At 48.0% G+C, this 19097-nt stretch overlaps 1 protein-coding gene across 2 annotated transcripts in view; it reads left to right on the top strand.

Moving 5' to 3' along the window:
• BCL2 (BCL2 apoptosis regulator) overlaps positions 1-12860 on the top strand; it is a 162720-nt gene extending 149860 nt beyond the window's left edge. For both annotated transcript variants that reach the window (XM_053913440.2, XM_045187964.3), the window contains one exon: positions 10084-12860. In XM_053913440.2, the coding sequence (XP_053769415.1) occupies positions 10084-10218 (135 nt within the window). In that variant the 3' untranslated portion in view covers positions 10219-12860. The remainder of the gene's footprint in view (positions 1-10083) is intronic.
• The last annotated feature ends 6237 nt before the right edge of the window (positions 12861-19097 follow it).

The following is a 19097-nucleotide window of genomic DNA, read 5'->3' as shown; positions in this document are numbered from 1 at the left end:
GAGCTTTGAATGTATTGTGAAAACCCTTAGGCCCATTAAAGCTGCTGTGAATGCCCAAGACTATTGCCCAGCAGTTCTTGGAGGGCTGGGCCTGTGTCTCACGTGACTTTGACTCCTCAGCACCTTGTAAAAACGTTTGGTTCCTGAATGAATAAGCAATCGGAAGATGAGATTTCAGCTCTAGTATAGATATGGCCTTTACTCTCTCCTGCTTTGGTTTATTACATGCCCACAATGAACCAATAACACAGTTATTAACATACTTTAACACATTTCGCTATAGATGCATTGCGTTGCCCATTTCCACCTCTGGTCTTTTTTTTCCCCCATCCTTACCGGACAATATATTTATTGACTTTAGAGAGAGGGGAAGGGGCAGAGAGAGGGAGAAACATCTATGTGAGAGAAACATCAATCAGTTGCTGCTGGCACCCGCCCTGACCAGAGATGGAACCTGCCACCTAGGTGTGTGCCCTGACCAGGGACGGAACTGACCACCTTTTGGTGTATGGGACAACGCTCCAACCAACAGAGCTGCCTGGCCAGGGCTCCACCTAGGATCTTTTGAAGCACTGGGTTGTTGGCACCTCCTGGCGGGAGGGCCCCATCCCTGGGGTGGCTAAGTACCTTCTCCCTGCAGTATTTGCATGGCTAATAGAGCAGGGAATTTGTCTGTGGTCTTCCCTCCTGAGAGCACCGCCTCCCCAGGCCTGGCCTGGAAGGCAGTTAACCTAACAGAATCTCTCTGATCCTACCCCCGGAACAGCCAGCTCCGGCTCAACTCTCTCCTCTAGCAGGTGGACTAGGCAAGCGGCCTTTGACCCAGCTCCTTGGCCTTAGGGTCCCCAGAGCATCAGACTCCTTGGCAAATTAATTTTGAGATTGAGCCCTACTCAGGAAAAGAAGGAACCGTGTGGGCTTCTCACTTTCTGCCTTCCCTAGCTCCCAAGGGCCCCTGCCTAATTTGCATCCTCAGCTCAATTTGCATCACAAAATACACCCAAAAGTCTGTGGACCTACTGCGGTAGGAGGGCAAGTTTTGTTTTTTGTTTTGTTTGGGTTTTTCATCTCCTGCCATTTCTCTAGCAGGTTTCTAGTTACATCCAGATGACACTTATATTAGGTTTCATTTTATGGCGTTGGCCTGTGATTCAACTAGCCCCTCCCCCTGGGCCCAGACCCTGCAGGTTTCGGCCCATTCACTGAAGGTGGCTTGGGGGGTGGTCCTGCGAGGCTGGTGGCCAGAGTAGTCACTGGCCAGCTGTGTGTCCTTCAGTTATGTGCACGAAGGTTGTTATTTACTCCTTTCCTTTCCCCCCAAACCTGGAATCAATATTTTGGGAGTAAGGGGGCAGTGGGGGGTGGGGTGAGAGGAAGAACATGGGGACAGGAGCTTGCCACCAGGGCTGTGATCTGCAGGCGGAACCCTCAAGACTCATTCAGCACAAAGCGGCTGCAGAGGAAATCCTGCCCAGCCAATGATAAGGGGGGAAATGGAGTCACTTCCTCACCAGCTGCTTTATTCAGGCAGAAAAAAGTCCTCACTTCCTCGCGTGTGCTCTGCTGGCCACCACTCACAGGCCGGGCTGTTGGCTTCCCCTTTTACTCCCAGACACATCAGTGTCCGGAGAATGACCGCTTCCTGGGCTTTGCAGGGAGCTGTCCTCTCTGCCGTGTGTGCTGCCTCCTGCCTTCCTTCACTTCCTCCTTTCCCCTTCTCCCCACATCCCCTGTCACCTGGCAGGTGCGTGTCAGCAGGCTGTGGGTCAGAGTAGTCACGGGCAGCACTGGGGGTGAACCCCACACCATTAGAGGAGTGCAGGACTAGTCCCCCAGGGGGTGTCTGTGTTCCCAAGGATGTCCAGGAACAGCTGGGGGCCTCTGATCACCTACCCTGTCCTGCACAGCCTGCCCCAGGTGCCTCCTGGGAGACCTGAGATCATTGCCTTTTTACCTCCAGGCAGCATCTTCCAAATGTGTCCTCGTGACTCAGCAGGAACCTCCCTGAGGGAGGGGTAGGTGGTGCAGTGAGTTTGGAAAGTGACCTTGGAGACTCACAGGCATTCAGGTGGGGTGTCATTCAAGACACCGACAGGGCACAGACGCGGCCCCATCAGATCTGACGCTGACCGTTAGCTCTGGTTGAACTTCAGCCCCTCCTAGGAAGAGCAGAGTCTGCTGCCAAACAGAAGCACTGAATTTTAAGCCCATCATCACTTATTTGTCCTTTGAACACCTCCCTTTAAAAAATATATTGTTTATTAAGCTATGTTTGGAAAACCTGTTCTTTAGTAGAAGATATCAGTTTATTTCAGGCCCACAGACCTTTGCTGAGTGCCTAATGTGTGACAAACACATGTGCCAGGGACCCAAACAATAAAATAATAAAATGTGGCCCCTGTGCCTCCAGGGGCTAAGAGGGAGAAGACATCCCCGTAAACGGAGGGCCTTCCGATAATACGGTAACACCGTGAGCAGGGACTAGCCTGAGAATATTCAACCCCAGCTGGGGGCTGGGAGGAAGCCGCCTGAAGAAAAGAATTGCACAGAATCCCCTCATGACCTGAAGTTAACTTACAAGTGACAGAAGCAGAGAAGCAGAACTAGGTTGGGGCCACAGCACTGGGAGCGTTGGATGGCATGGGAAAGAACATGGATTCACACATGTGGCAGTGACGGCTTTGATTGTGAATAGACCACTCTGGGTGCAGTGTGGAGAGGGCGTTGAGGGGCAGGCTACAGCCTGGGGGCCGAGAGATCAGATGGGAAACCGTAGCAGTGAAGCTGGGGAGAGTGGGTCCTGGGGATGGAGGAATCAGTGGTGCACACACTGGCCTGGCCACGCCCTCTGCCCCCGCCCTTCAGTGCTCGCTAGCTGATCTCTAACTATAAGAGGGCAGCATGTGCATCTCTTTCCCCAAGGGCTTTCTCTAGCCTCTGGAGCCCGCCGTGCCCATGCACATGATGGGCAGAACTGCTGGGGTATTGACACCTCCATAGGAGCAGCCCTCAGCCATTGAAGGCAAGGAGAATAAGGCCATACAATAAATACCCCAGCTCCCAGGCTCCTTCATGGAACAACGAAAGGTGTGTTTTCTGCACTGGCCACCAGATTTCCCAGCAGGATTAAGTTATGGCGGCTTTCCTTCCAAACCCCACTACTAGTGGGTTCTGGGATCGTCTCTCCAATAAACTGCCCTGAGACTGTGGTGTTTACCAATGAGGGAATGGTGGGGGACAGGGATGAGGCAGGGGGAAACACCTAGAAAACTCTCAGAGTGTGGTTTTACTTAACAGTATGGCCACGGTGAAGGCAGGAAGGGAGGCGTGCTTGCTGGGGGAGGTGATGATCACTCCAGTTTTGGAGAGGTTGCATCGCAGCTTCTGGCAGGACATTATGGAAAGCAGCTGGGGGCAGAGTCTGGTAGTCAGGGGGTCCGGTGAGGCTGGGCATACAGATTTCAGAGATGCCCTCCCAGGGATGGTGCACGAGGGCCCTGAGAGCGAGGAGATTGGCCAGAGAAAGCAAAGATTGTCCAGACTGGCGCACAGGGAGCGTGGGCAGAGGAGCTGCCCAGGGGCAGAGAGGAAGTTCTCCAGAAGGGTTGGAGTCCCTTGCCTCGAAGCACCCAGGGACATAAACCTGGAAAGCATCCAGTGGCTATACCCAGGGGGAGGGTGGCAGTTTAGAGGCACAGTGGAGGGAGAAGCCAGGCAGGGTGGATTAAAACGCGGCTGGGAAGGCAGCCTATAGGGAGGGGTCGGCAACTTGTCCGGGGTAGCGAGGAGAGACAAGGTTATGCTGAGGGTGCAACGCCGCATCGGCGCGCTCGTTGTGAGGAAACCTGAATTTACTTTTTATTTTTATTTTGTTGTCAGTGGATAAATACCCCCAAATCCCTTGTCCTTCATGGATTAACTCAGAAGCGTGTGTTCTCTGCTGAGGAAATCTGAATGTTTATATGCCAAGGGGAAAAGAGACCAAAGGAAGGGTGAGGTTGAGATTGTAGTTGAAAGCAGGGACAATTGAAGGAGGAAGGTTCCAGAAGCGACGGGAGACAGTGGAATAAGGGTGCAGGGTATAAACAGGGTCAGGGAAGGACAGGGAGGTAAGTTAATGGGTCACCAGCACAGGAAGCTGTGGTCATTCTCACCTGATGGCCCTGATTTTCTCAGAGAAGAAGGAGGGGACATCAATTGCTAAACAGGAGAACGCACGAGAAAAGTGGTGGCTCTTTGGGATAGTCATGAAAAGGAAAAGACAAAACATCTGGCCAAGGTTAAGGACTTGTAAGTGGTTTCAGGAGCTCCCCGAGTTTGGAAGCTGTGAATTTGGAGCCGCATTGGTCTGCATGGTTGGGTGACTTTCTTCAGCCTCACCTGAAGGCCAGAGGAGGCCGCTGAGGACGTGGTCAGGGCTGGGGCACAGGGGATGGTCAGGAAGGGAGGGGGCACCAGGCAGATTCAAGAACCTGTTGCTTGCCGGTGCTCTAGCCCATTAAGCACAGGAGTCGGGAGCGTAAGCCCAGCCTCTATTTTCCTCCTCCAATCTCAGATCGGCGTATTAGTACCTCCTGTAAGTAACTCACTTTACCCATCTCCATTTCCTTTGCCTCGCCTATTTAAAAAGGGCTAATACCTTTATTAGGCATTATAACACGAATCTGGGAGATCTGAACTTGCTGGGAGCGTCCTAGCAGCTCCAAGTTCTGGGTGACGGTGGTGCGTCCTTGCCTTTTTCTTTTCCTTCCCTAACCCTCAGGTTGGGGAGTCGATCCCCATGGAGACCAAAGTCTAAAGCCATGAGGGATAGAGAACACCACGGGCATTTGACAGCAGTGTTTGAGTTCCCGTGGGCACCCCCTGACGTTCTTTTTCCTTCCTTCTTGCCGCGGACGAGTCTTCTGCTCTGTGCAGGGTACCAATGGGCAGCACACCTGGCTTTGTCTGGTTCTGGTGTGCACACAGAGGCAGTGCCTCTCCCTGTGCTGTGAGCTCTTGGAGGGCAGGATGGGCTTCCCCCGGGGCTGTACCACGATCGAATAATGCCTGGACCCAGAGTCAGTTCAGAGATCGCCAACTGAAGCCGAATTTCTCATTTGTTTATAGCCAACCAAGCCGTATTCAAGTTCCCTGCAGAATAAGGAGAGCTGAGAACAGACTCTGAGCCGCGGGCCTGAACCTGCAGGCGCCGGGTTAGCTGTTACCTGTCTCACTCAGCCTTCTGTCGGGAACATCCTTCCTTGCCAGTGGGTCTAGGGTACAGTGTGCAGTGGCGGACCCGTACACGATGGTGTGGACTGGCCGTAAGTTATTTACCCAATCAGACGTTCAGACTTTTAAGTTGTTTTTCAGATTTTAACTATTATAAACAACCTGTGCACTTTATGATGTTTTCAAGATAAATAACTAGAAGGAAAATTACAAACAAAAGGACAATATTTTCAAGTTTTCGATACACACTGCCAAATCTGAAAAGGTCTCCACATTTATCTTCCCTGGGGGTGGGGCAATGTGTAGGAGCATCTTGGGGTCCCCCCATAACCCCACCCCATCGTTTTCAGCAGAACTCAGCATTCTTTTTCAGTTTTTCCCCATCTGATTTGTCTGTCTTTAAATCTCATTTTATTTGGAATCAACCTAAAACTTCTTGAAGGATTTTTTTTTATCCTCACCCAAGGACATTTTCCCCCCCAGTGCTTTTAGAGAGAGAGAAAGGGAGAGAGGAAAGGGGAGAGAGAGAAACATTGTTTCAAGAGGTAAGCATTGATTGGGTTGCCTTCCATTTGCGCTGGACTGGGGACTGAACCCACAACCTAGGCATGTGCCCTGACTGAGAATCAAACCCACACCCCTTCAGTTATGGGATGATGCTCCAACCAACTGAGCCACACCAGCCAGGGCTTTTTGAGGGGGAAAGGAAGGTTTTGGAAGGTGGGCTACCTGGAGGCAGGTGTGGTGGCAAGAGAGAGAGGGATAGGTGGGGGTGGCAGTGGTCCCAGGACTGGACCCAATGTAGGAAGGACAAGGACACTTTTGGTGCCAACCACCTCCCCCCCAGCTTGGGAGTCTGAGTCTAGTCTGTCGGGTCCACACCTCCCTGGCTCACCTCCAACCCTGCAGCATAGGTTTGGGGGTGGGCGTTTGGCCTTCCTGCCCCTTGATGCTGTCCCTGGGTGGAACTCAAGCCTCAGACCACCAGTGATCTCAGAGTTCAAGTTTGTGGAGAAGCTGTCTGCGAAAGAGGGACCCGAGCTGGGGCACTGCCTGTCTCCTCTGGGATGCGAGGGGCCAGAAAAGGGAGACGGGACCTGCCCTCGGAACCTGGTCTGCACACCCTGACATGGGGCAGAGCCCTCGCTGGTCCTGACTGACCGGAGCCAGGCTGGCGGTGCCCCCTGAAGCCGCACACCAGGGTTTTGTCTGGGTCACGTGACCACAGCCCAGGTTTGCTTTTTCCCTAGTTGTTGCTTCTCATACATAAAATGAGCGTGTGTTTATTTAATACAGCTTTCAAACTTAAACAAATAATGACAGGCTGTTCAAACAGACTTCGGAAATCGCTCTAATCAGGATGTTTGAAAAAGCAAGGAGACTGTGTGGCAGAAGCTGTTAGGACTTTCAGTCCTGAAACCACGGGCCTGCTCGCCACTTTGGGACCCAGACGGGAAAAGCTCGGAGGCCGGATCGGTCTCGGGGGGCTCACGATGCCCCTCAGCCCTGCAACCTGACTCACCTACCGATTGGTGAGGAGCTATAGATGGGCATTGTATGTTCACTTCCTGTCTTCCCCAGAACACATCATGTGTGCATTTCAATCCACAAGTTCTATAGAAATCACCAAGCATCTTGACAGGGAGCTAGTAAAGTGCTTCCGTGGAAGCCCACCCTTCCCTCAGTGGAGCCTCTGGGCGGGAGGGCGGCAGGTTTGCAAGAGGACAGATGAGAGAACAGGTTAATATTTCCACTAGTCCAACATTCTGGGCCACGTTGACAAACGGCTTTGAGTCACCTATGTTAATCATCACAATAACCAATTTTATGGGTGAAATAAAGGAGGCTCAGGGTTGGGTAATTTGTTCAAGGTCATCAGCAATAAAATGTCAAGGCCAGGATTCCACCCAGACCTTCTCTCCAAGTCCAGAGCGGTTCCCAGAGCCCAGCGAGCTGCGTTAGCACTACTGCGCTGGGCCTCTGGGTCGAGAGAGGTTGTGTTAGCACGTCCCACCTGAGCTAGGTTGTGTTCTCTGTGATGTTCATCAGAAATGGCCCCTTGGAAGCCCAATATTGATGTGAGGCGATGGGGGTCCGGGGAGGGGATTATCCCAGCCCCAGAGAGGACGGGGTACTTAGACAGGCATTTCTTCTGCCCCCTGGGACTGTGCACCAGGTGGATGGGGAGGCAACACCAGCCCGTTTGTCCCTCTCTTCTCCCTCCACTTTCCCAGGATGGCTTCTTGTCCAAAAAGGTCAGATGGCCAGGGTCTTGGCCCGTGTGCTGGTCAGCCACAGAAAACTCCATGAGCCGGTCAAAACATGCGGCTTCCAGGTGTGGACCTTCTTGTTCAACATCCAGCTCAGTTGCACACAGCCCCAGCAGTGGTCCGAGGGCGTCCTTTGCTGGGCGTCGGGGTTCCAGCCTGCTGCTGCCTCAGAGCAAGCATCCTGGGTGGGGTTCATCGTCGTGCCCAGCTGTGTCTCAGGATCCCAGGATGCACTTTGCAGGAGGCAGTTTCTCCTGCCCCCAAACACGCACTGACCCCTTCCCACCCCGCTTGTTGCTGATTGTGTACAGGGAAGGTACGTTTCTCTGCAAGCTACCGTGACTGTTACCTTAGCTCTGTACTACAAGCACGAAGCACATATTTATTTCCTTTACGTCTGTTGGAGCCTGAGTTTGCTGAGGCTCGAATTTGGAACATTTTAATAATAGGTTAAAAAAAGAGAAGGAACCCCTTGCGCCCTCTCCTGGTACGAGTTAGTCTGGTACATCTGAAGGGCAGCTCTCCTGCTGGTCAACTCAGCTGCTCATCTTGTGCTAATTTGACCAAAGCTGTTGACGTACCAGATAAGCCGCTGGGTCTTCTGTGGTCCGTGATCCCAGGGTTTCTTCCAGATCTTTCTTCACAGGGTTTCTCAGCCTCGGCACATCGGAACTTGGTGGGGGGGGGGGGGGCTGTTCCGTACCCCTACCCTTACTCCCACCTGAAATCACAACTACCAAAAATGTTTCCAGATACTGCCAAATGCCCCTGGGGGGGCAGCCCCCCCCTAGTGAGAAACACTGCCCCAAACCCTTGCCAGCCTTTTGTCCAAGATGTCACTGGTCCAGGGCAAGCAGTGAGAAAGTCGGAATAACTTCAGGGAGCATTTCTAATGGCTGGCCAGGTGAGTTCACTACTAGGAATTTGTCTCAAAAAAAAGAAAGCCCATATCTGAGCAAGCACATAAAAGTATATGTAAGAGATACATCATAATACCCTGTATAATAGTAAACATTTAAAACAACCCAAATAAAGAACTGGTTCGATACAGCACAGTGCATGTGTGCGTGAAATACTATGCAGCCATGAAAAAATAATCGTGTAAATCTATGTTTAATAATGTGGGACATTCCCCTAATGATGCCTTAAATTCCCACCTCCAGGATTACTCCAAGATTCCCAGAGGTCATTGTATTTAGAAAGAATAGTTTTAAAACAGCCAGAGTAAGCATCTGGGTGATGTATTAGGCCAAACAGAATTCAAGCCAGTGTCTGAATTCAGAAAACTTGAACTGTTAATTGAATGAACATTTATTAAGCACCTACATGTACCAGGACCTTGCACAAAACAGGGGAGACAAAGGTGACCCCTGGTCCCATTACTGCAGTACTTGCCCCAAGCAGATGAAAACACTGTAAAGGCCGTCGGAACTTCAACTGCACAGCCGTGCCAGAAGCCCCGCATGCTGTGCGCTTACCGTCTCCCGAAATGAAATCGTGGGCTCCAGTTCCAGGTTGTTGGAATGCCGAATAAATCACACCATGTGAAAAAGCATTTCATTTACTGATTTATACATGTAGATAGATTTACAGAGTTGTCCAAATACTAATTGGGTCCAAATGTGGAAACTAATCTTCCCCAACAAATCTAAGAAATGAGTGTGCAATGGCTGGTTCACACTAAGACGACCCAGAGACCTTTGCTACAACACGCTGCCGGCCTGGCTTCCCAGCAGCGATATGAAGGAGAGACGGGAGCCATCTGCTCTCCTCAGAGACCTTCCTCAGAGACCTGCACGTCCATAGGTAACCACCTGCTTGTCGAGTCCACGGCTTGAGTTAAATGTGGAGTTATGGTCATCCGGTCTAGCCCCTCCCCCCGCCCGCCCCAGGAGAAACCCTACAACTTCTTCCTTTCCCGGGAGCACCCTGTCCTTGATCTCAGAAGCTAGGCAGGCCTAGGCAAGCTAGGCAGACCCCCACTGGGGGTCGCCCTGCCGTGTCCGCCACATCAGCATCCGCCGCAGACTAAAGACCAAGCACTGACAGACCTCCTGTTAGGGCGTCAGCAGAGGGAAGGGCACTGCTTTGGCTCTGGGTTCAAATCCTGGCTCTCCCATTGATTAGACAAATCCTTGAACCTTAGTGAGTCTCGGATTTTTTTCTCTATAGAACAGGAATAAATAAAACGACTCTGTAAGATTGGTATAAAAAATAAAGTAGTGCCTATAGCAGACATTCGATAAAAGAATGTAGTCATAGTTGTTGGTTTTTTATTCTTATGAATGGCCGTGCTGACAAAAATGGCGAAGCCTCCCGTATTTCTAATTTCCGTTGTTGTTTTATTTCCCCCTCACACTTACCACTCCCTCGTACACCGTATGATACCTTTATTTTGTTTACTGCCCATCCCGCTGGACTAGGTAAGAGCTTCGTGAGGCGAGGAACTTTGCGATCTATGTCATTCACTGCTGTTCCTCTCTGGTGCCTGCCAGGGACCCAGGGTTTCCATAAATATTTCCCGAGTGAAAGCGAAAAGAGGGGGTCTGCTCTCCGTCTCTAATCCTCTTTCTTTTCCTCCCTCCTCTCGCCCCCGCAGGACGCCTTCGTGGAGCTGTACGGCCCCAACATGCGGCCTCTGTTCGACTTCTCCTGGCTGTCCCTGAAGGCACTGCTCAGCCTGGCTCTGGTGGGCGCCTGCATCACACTGGGGGCCTACCTGGGCCACAAGTGAAGCCGACAGGCCGTCCCCCAACAGATATGCAACAGGTTCACTAAAGCAGTAGAAATATATGCATCGTTAGTGACGGACCACGAAGCGAAGCTGTGGTCTCTTAAAAACAAGCTAGCAATCAAACAAACAAAAAAAACAACAAAAACAGCTTTCAGGCTCAATGTTGAATCAGCTATTTACTGCCAAAGGAAAATACCATTTATTTTTTACATTTTTGAGGGAAAAAAAGATTTATTTATTTAAGACAGTCTCATGGAGCACCCTATCTTTGGAAGCTCTACCTAGTTGCCAAGCCCCTCCGGTGTGGCCCCACCTGGACCACCTGGACCGAGGAATGGATTTGCTTTCCCCGTTGTTGGCCGGGCTGACTCACCATCTGAAGCTCAAACAAACCGATGAAGGACAGGACTGTTCCAGAAGCCGGGCTTCTGGCTGCTGCAGGTTTGGAAGAAGGTGTTCATTTGCCTTGCACATATGTGCCCTGGGGGCGGTGATACTAATAAAGGGAGGTGCTTGGAGGGACGTGCGTTCTTTCCCGGCTGGAAGAACCTGTACTTTGCATATGGCTCGCGTGGTGCATACTCGGTTGGAAGAAAGGAAAAAAAATCGGGAACTTCAGATGGACCTGGTATCTGCCAAGATATCCACACCGAAGGACAGTGTGATAGGAGAAATGCCCTTAAACCATAGGAAAGTATTTTTTTAAGCTACCGATTGTGCCGAGAAGCATTTCAGCAATCTATACAATATCATCCAGTACCTTAAGCCCTGATGTGTATATTCATATATTTTGGATACACTCCGCCTCCCCAAACTGGCTCTGCGTAGGAAACAGAATCTCCTGGAAATCGAGGAAGTGAACCTTGCAGTGACTTCTTCAGCATCAGCAAGGCTAGAGTTCCCCCAGAAGCATCCGGCTGCCACAAGTGCCTGCTTTTCTGCAAGAGGCCATGGTTTGGAGTCCCGCCCTGCAGCCCTGAGGCCTCGTCCTGGAGCTGAGCCTGGGCACTCGCTGGCCTGCTCGAGGGATTTTAAACAGAGCAGTGTGGTCTCCCAACGTCTGGAAGCTGACGGAGCCCAGAACCCCTCTGTCAAGAAAGAACAGGAGGCTTGGGCCTGGTACTCTGGGGCCCTCCAGAAAGGGCCTTTTCCACGTGGAGCCTAGAAACCAACGCCCTGAAGACGTTTGTCACTGGAGGGAAGAAAACCGAGGCACTGCGCCTTGCCTAGCAGAGGGAGGTGGCGAAGGTCGGGAGTGCGACCACCGAAAGGGAAGAAGAGAAAGGAGACACAGCGGCCTACATACAGCGTGGCTGCGGCGCATGCGCGCTGGCTGCGCTGCCACCCACTTGTCTGCGTAGTTTCAAGCAAGGCTTTAAATGACTTTGGAGAGGGTCATAAATCCTGAAGGAAGCGTTGAGATGAGGTGTCACAGATTGATTGATCTGTGTCTGCGGAATTACGATGTAAAACATTAGCTTGTCGTTGCAGTTTGGTTTTATTTGAAAACCTGACAGAGGGGGAAAAAAAGGTTCCAGGTGTGGAATGTGAGGATTGTCTGTACATCCTGGGCATTAAAAAAGGAAAAAAAAAAAAGTGGTGGACAATTCTAGAGCAGTAGTGAAAGAAGTGATCTTCAACTAATAAACTAGGAAATATTTTTTGATGTTTAGAAACCCTTGAGACACATGGTGTAACTGTGGCATTATCGCATTACATACCATTTATCCGTATTAACTTTGGAATGTATCAAATTCAATGTCTGATGCTATGGTTGATATTTTGAAAGCTGCTTTAAAAAAAATACATGCATCTCAGCATTTAAAAAATTTTTTTATTTAGTTATGGCCTCTACATTGTTTGTTGGCAAAACTGATATTTTTTTTCCACTTGACATTGTTGCCTCTTCATTCTGTTGAAGCGTTTCTGAGCAGATGAGACAAGCCCTGGGCCTGAGCTACCTGAGAGACCTGGGAGCGTGCTGGCCACGGAGGCCCTTTGTTTCACCCAAGTTCTGTGCACTTCCACGCCACCACCATTGTTTATTGTGAGGGGCAGACCTGCTGGTCTCTGTGCCCTTGGTCCTTGAGGGTTACTCGGTCCCTGGGCAGAACTTGACTCACATTATTTAGGATTGCATACGTGTTTGGTTAAACCCATGAGGTTCATTCAGTTGGAAATCCAGATGGGAAGTGGCCAGAGGATTAAGCGCTGGCTGCAAGGGTTTCGCCTTTCAGGAGTTGCTGCACATACCTGCTTCCACCTAGACTCAGACTCCTCCAGAGCTCTCCAGCCCTCCTCCTACAGGGCCCTTGCCCTGGCTGTCCTTCAGGTTTTTCCTGAAATGCAGTGGCATTTACACCCCACACCGAGAAAGCCGGAAATCCCACAGGATGAAGCCAGACCTCCCTGACAGGCCTCAGGGAACAGGACGATCAGACCTTTGAATGATTCTAGTTTTTAAGAGAAATATTATTTTATGAAAGGTTTACATTGTCAAACAAGATGGAAATGGAATATCAAACCCTGTGCTGCTATCCTAGCAAGATCATCCGATGGAGTCCATATGCAGTACACTCCAAGTGACAACAGCCTCCACGCTGCTGTAGAAGTGACAATGAAGAACATGGATGTTTTTAATACAGAGCTTGTCTGTCTCTTATTGTTGTTATTGTTACTGTTCAAACTGGGATTTGCAGAATATTCAAAACATGTATATATATTAAAAGAAAAACTCGCAGGGGTTGACTTCTGGCTGGTTTCCTTCTGCTGTGGGGTTTTCTTATCTGGTTTGAATGGTAACACGTGCCCAGCCGCCCGCCCCCAGACCTGTACAGTATTGTGGCTGCACTCACTCGAAGAGTAGTTATGTCGCATTTTTCTTCTTGTTAAAAACATGTTAGAAGCAATGAATGTATATAAAAGCCTCAACTAGTCATTTTTTTCTCTCCTCCTTTTTTTCATTGTCTCCATTATTTTGTAATCAGACAACCAGAGAACCATTCCTACTTGTGTCTGGTTGAGAAGGGAGTCACACCTGAATGCATGGTGCATATGTTGGCCAAGGTCAGGGTTCGATAGAACGCATGCACTTTCCAAACGGGGGTCAAGGGCTTTAAAAAGAACCACAAGGAGGAAATCACCCAGGAGCCGCCTCCTCCTCCCAAACCTCCCTGCACAAGCACTCTGAAAAGAGATCAAAACGGCCGACATGCCCCACAGCAACCAGTTCGTCTGTTTTTACAGTGGCTGCAAATTCTTGTACATTTAAGATTTGGATGAAAGCAGCTTTCACTAGTTCATACAAACAAAAAACCATAGTCTGCCTGAGCCCGCTTATCCCTGCTGGTTCAGCTATGCCCACCATTTGGGTGTGACCTCTAGTTCATTAGTAAATATTTATTGCTTATCATTTAAAGACCTAGTTTTGGTCCAGCGTGGGAAATTAGAAAGTGAGTATAAATCAAGAGGAGAAAGAATAACCAGGATTAAACATAAATAAGGCCACCCCAACACACATCTGCCTTTCATGTTAAGGAATTACTGATCGAACAGGATTGCAAATGGCCCGTCTCATAACGAAACTTATGCTACAAATGGCTCATTTAGAAATGGGAACTTAAATTCGAATTTCAATTGTACTTTTAAGGCAGTGGCTGTTTTTATACTTTCTTATCACGTATAGTTAGTAATGTGCACCTGCTCTATCAGGAAGAAACAGGAAGGGCTGGAAATATAAGCCATTCTGAGGAAATTAGGGAGTCAGCTGAAATTCTATTCTGATCTTACTCTGGGGTGTCTTTTGCAGCCCAGACAAATGTGGCTGCTCACTTTTTAAGAAATACAATTATACATTGTCAGGCTTATGAAGGTTCCAACCAGATCTTTATTAGTCTTCAATTTGGATCTTCCAGCAATTTTTTTTCTTATTATGGGACAAAGGACATTTGTTGCAGGGGTTGGAGGGAGGAATTTTCAAATGAGCAGAACATTCCCAAGACCGACTGGGCCAGGGCATGGAGGTTTCAGAATGGCCAGGACTGTGGGGCATAAAATGGAAATAATTGTGACTTGTCCTAGGGGTCAATATCATCCCTCCATGAAGGACGTTGTGCAACAAGCAAGAAACATTTTATTTTTTAATCCTCACCCGAGGATATGTTTATTGATTTGAGAGAGAGAGGAAGAAAGAAAGAGAGAGAGAAACATTGATTAGTTGCTTCCAGTAGGTGCCCTGACTGAGGATTGAAACCGCAACCTAGGTATGTGCCCTGACCAGGAATCGAACCTGGAAACTTTTTGGTGTATAGGATGATGCTCCAACCAACTGAGTCACCTGGCCAGGGCACAAACAAGACACATTTCCCAGTTCTGCAGTATGTCTAGATTCTAGAGATGTTAAAACAACTGAAAATCCAGCTCTGTAGGGCAGTGCTGATGGACCAAAACTCTTTGAAACATTTGCCAGCAATGGTATATATTTGAAACCTGGATATGTCTGGTGGCTACTTAAACAATAAATTTGCAGTTTTAACCAACATGATATTTCATAAAAACCTTCTGGCTGGTAGGGACATCTGTTTCTAAATATCATGTGCAATACAGAAAGAAAATAAAAACAAAACAATGTGAAACTCAGTTGGGTAAGTGGTAACGCAAGTCCCTTGTCCTTTCCCAAAGAATCATTCTGTTCCATGTCGGTGCCCGTAGGACAGACCTTGGACAACCGTGAAGTATGCATCCCACCGGGCACGAAGAAAACCAGGTGGGGTATGAAAGGTATTGCACCAATTCACCGTGACGACCCCAGAAAAATAAAGCCAATATCCTGTTTACGACAAGCTTGTTTTGTGTACCAATGTAAGGCCAGCAGACAAAAACACTTTGCAAGATGGAAAGGCTTGATTGGAAGATCCTGGGACTCTTACTAAATATGACTGTTATGTAGATACTAGTAATGCCGTATACCTAAACCTTTTGGGGACTCTGCAGTGGGCTTCCAAGCTCACTCGTTTTATTACGTTTTTCCCTCCGGGATACTATTTGAAGGAGTGATAGCCAATCAAGTTTCTTTCTGGGACGTATTGGTGGTTGTGTTTATTATACTGTCTCAAGTTTTCAACCAAGTTTTGCTTTTGTTTTGAGTTACTGGGATTATTTTTTGTTTGAAATAAAAATAAGTGTATAAAAGGTGTTTTTGTATTGAAAGCTTTTGTTATCAAGATTCTACTTTTACCTTCCTTCCATGGCTGTTCTTAAGGAATACTTTTTAGAGGTGGCTGACACCCTGCAACATTTTACATCCACATAAAAATACATGGTAAACATTTTATTTTTTATTGATTTTAGAGGAAGAGACATCTATGTGTTGCTCCACTTACACCTTTATTGGTTGGTTATTGCATGGGCCCTGACTGGGGATCGGACTTGCAACCATGGCATATGAGAGTAATGCTGCAACCAGCTGAGCTACCGGCCACGATCTGCAGTAGGTGTATTTTAGGTAGTTAAGATAGATTCAGTCTCTAGTTGGGCCAGCACTGAATATAAGGGCACTTTCTTTGTGTTATCAGGAGAGAAGCAACATTGCCACTAAAATCCTCTTGTCTGTGCAGTTATCGTGAAGAAAAATACAGCCTGAGATACTGGTTGTACCCTAGAATTGTTTATAGAGCGGAGACGTGACTTTGCGCTGCCATTCATCGTCATTAAACTAGACGTTAACAAGCTGGTAGAACCACCAGAAACCTCATGCTAATGAAGCCCCAGGGACCAGGCCATGGGATCGCCTTACAGGTGAAACCACCTTAGAAGGAGGCCCTTCTGTTTCTTGGTTACTCAGCCTCCTGGTTAGTTAGGTCCAAGATGGACCAGGTGTGGGTTCCACTCCCAGAGAGAGCCGTTGTTGCTATTGAGGGTGTTTGTCCACACCCAGTGACGGTCCCAGCCTGTACCCACAGTCCGTAAGATGAAAGATTGTATAAAAAGGGGAGAAACAAGCTGAAAGTTCTGTTTTGATGTGAGCAGTGTAGATACCAAAGCAGTCACTCGTGTAGGAGAAAAAAATAAAATGTCCTACGTAGCAAATGTCCTCCCGTATTTCCCCCTTGTACCGATACCCCAAACATCAACCCTCCAAGGCTCTTCCCTTCAACTGAATTAAGAGGACTCTGAGAGCGACACCCGTCCAGCAGCATCTGCTGCACACCAGCACTGCACCCGTAGCGCCACCAGCTCTCACTACCTTGGAAGGTAGGCACTGGCTTCTCCTATTTGTAGGGAAAAACTGAGACTGATAGGAGTGGAGCACTATGCCCAAGTCCTCACACAGGACAAGTCACAGGAGGCCGTGGTGTGGCGCATTCCAAGCCCACACTCCTTGTCTCCATCAGTGGTCTTCAAACGGCTGCCCGTGGGGCCTTGGGGTGCAGCTGTTCCAAGGGATAACCAGGTATTCAAAGGAAGGAAACTCAACAAGAGCCTGGTGCGCAAGCGCTAGGGAATCACACCATCTCGTACTTTGTGTGTTTGAGTTTGGGTGGGTAACTATGCATCCATGGAAGATTCTGACCCCTTCACGTGGAAAGGTTATTCTAGGGTGAATGGGCACATGTGTACTGTCCAACTTCAAGACTTTCACCCTTGTTCTGTTATCGCTGAAATAAGAGGAGGTCGGTTTAGACTGGTTCTGTGGTCACAGAAGGATTTACACTAAGGACATGAGCAAAACCTACAAAGCAGAGTTGTTTTTTTTTTTAAATTCCCCCTCCCCTTTATTTTCCATTGAGCCAACTTACCTTCACATTCCTCGGCATTGCCCTTGGGTAAGAAAAACCCTCAGGTTACCAAAAGTTCTGATTTGAATACTTAGGAGGAGGAGCTAATCCATTTGTAAACTGTTTTTTTCAATTCTTTGCTTTCAACAAACTTGGAAAAGTACCTAGGCAAGACAGCTGGTGGATATGTTTTTTTTAAATGTGATTTCAGAATATAACTCAGGAGTCCAAAGGGTTGAGTGATATTACTGTAACAAACTCCTTCCACCCCCATCTATTTGTCATGTGACCAACACTCCTCAGAGCTTACATCTTAAAAACAAAAAAAGCAAGAATAGATTTGGTGTAGGCAATTATATTTATGGGTACATGGCCTCCTTGGGGAGGTAGAAGGAACCAGCCCCATGCGTTTCATTATGAGGTACATTTCCAATAAAGTTTAAAAGTTATATTTAATAATTATCAAAATTTGTAACATATTTGTAGATTTTAATCAATTGCATAATAATAAAAATTTTAATAATTACTCAACCCAGAAACAAAAAAGGAAAACCTTATGGCCACAAACATTTATAGACTGGCTTTTGTTGTAGCAAATTATGCAATTAGTTCTAAGCTTTCAGTTGTAAGAAATATCATATCAGGATAAAACGCAGGGTAGGCATGTGAATTTGAGGGGAGAAAAATAAAATGTAAAATTTGTAGGTGTCAAAAATAATTTGTTCTTATATTTTTCATGCAGGTGATGCTGAATATCAAATCGTTATGGTATTTAGATTCCATTGTCTGTAATAAAGTGATGTTGCAAATTTATTTTTGTCAATTATTAAAATGCCTTCTCAAAGTTGATGTTAGTATGTGTAAAAATTCTGTGCAGACTGGCCTCCGTTCAGATTCTCTGTCGCCTCGGACACCGAGAGAGAAAAGACGTGGAGGGTGCCTTGACCTGCGAACAGCCCAGATCGGGCGGATGTGTTTTAAGACAGCTGAGCGGGGAACCCTGGCTTCTCAGGATTTCTTAATCCCATTAAAGTCCATCCGGAAATTACCCAAGCATTTTATCAGGAATTGTAATTACTTCATGGAAGGGGTTATAAATTGCATCATTTAAAAAAAATCCTACCACCCACAGTTTTGGGACAATTTTTTCTTTCATATGACTAACAATGCATTGGAAATTAAATCCTTTGCAACTAAAACATTTAAATTTTAAACATTAAATGTCAACTTAAACTTCCTTTAGTGACAACTTGTTGGAAGCCCCCTGTCCTGTTTGCCCCTCTCAGAACTCCTCTGACCTTGACTGAAAGTTCCAAGGTGGGTGGGGCTGGGGGTTGGGGGAGGGCAGGGGAGGCGGGGCAGAAGATACACTCCCTCCTCCAGGACCCAATGGGGAGCTTTGGTATTGAAATAAATCTTTCTCTCAGCACCAAGGAAGCAGGTAATTGGGTAATAATAATTGTAATAATTACTCATTCCACAGCCAAAAAAAGTAAATAAATAAAGCCTTAGGGCCACAAAAATTCATTTAAATGCTTACTTTTGTTATAAAAAGGTACGGGGTTAATCCATTTTAAATGTATTCTTTTTGCTGCAAAATTTATGTTAAAATTCCTCCCTCCACCTTTGGTCTTGCATTAAAAAAAAAAAAACAAAAACCTGCAGCCCATTGCCAACCTTATTCCACCTGCCATTTGTCCATCTGGGTTGCATGTCCATCTGTGTGTCCTGGGTTGCATGCGCCTACACCCTCTTTAATCTGTGCTGCTGAAATATCTGAGCCCACGTCCATAACGAAAGGGTGCCCCAAAGCAATGAGGCCCTTTCCTCCCTCTTTTTCCACCCCTAGAGAAGAACCCTCGGACTCGGCTTTAATTGTAGAGTCCCTCCAGTGTCTCCGACAGTTCCTCTGTGGGTCCAGAATAAGAGTCACTGAGAGTGACTTTCAGAAACTGCCAGGCCTGAGACAAGCCAGCCCGCCACCACGTTGTGGGTGCTGTTTGAAGACGTGAGCTTCGTGGGTCAGAGACAAAGACTCAGGCCAGTGACAGCAGCCAGAACATCAGCAATTTTGGAGCCAGGTCCCCAAGCCCCAGTTCCCAC

The sequence above is a fragment of the Desmodus rotundus genome, chromosome 10, assembly GCF_022682495.2.
Source record: "Desmodus rotundus isolate HL8 chromosome 10, HLdesRot8A.1, whole genome shotgun sequence".
NCBI classification, from domain to species: Eukaryota; Metazoa; Chordata; class Mammalia; order Chiroptera; family Phyllostomidae; genus Desmodus; species Desmodus rotundus.
The sequence above is the reverse complement of the archived record's forward strand: the minus strand, read 5'-3'. Positions and strand labels throughout refer to the sequence as shown.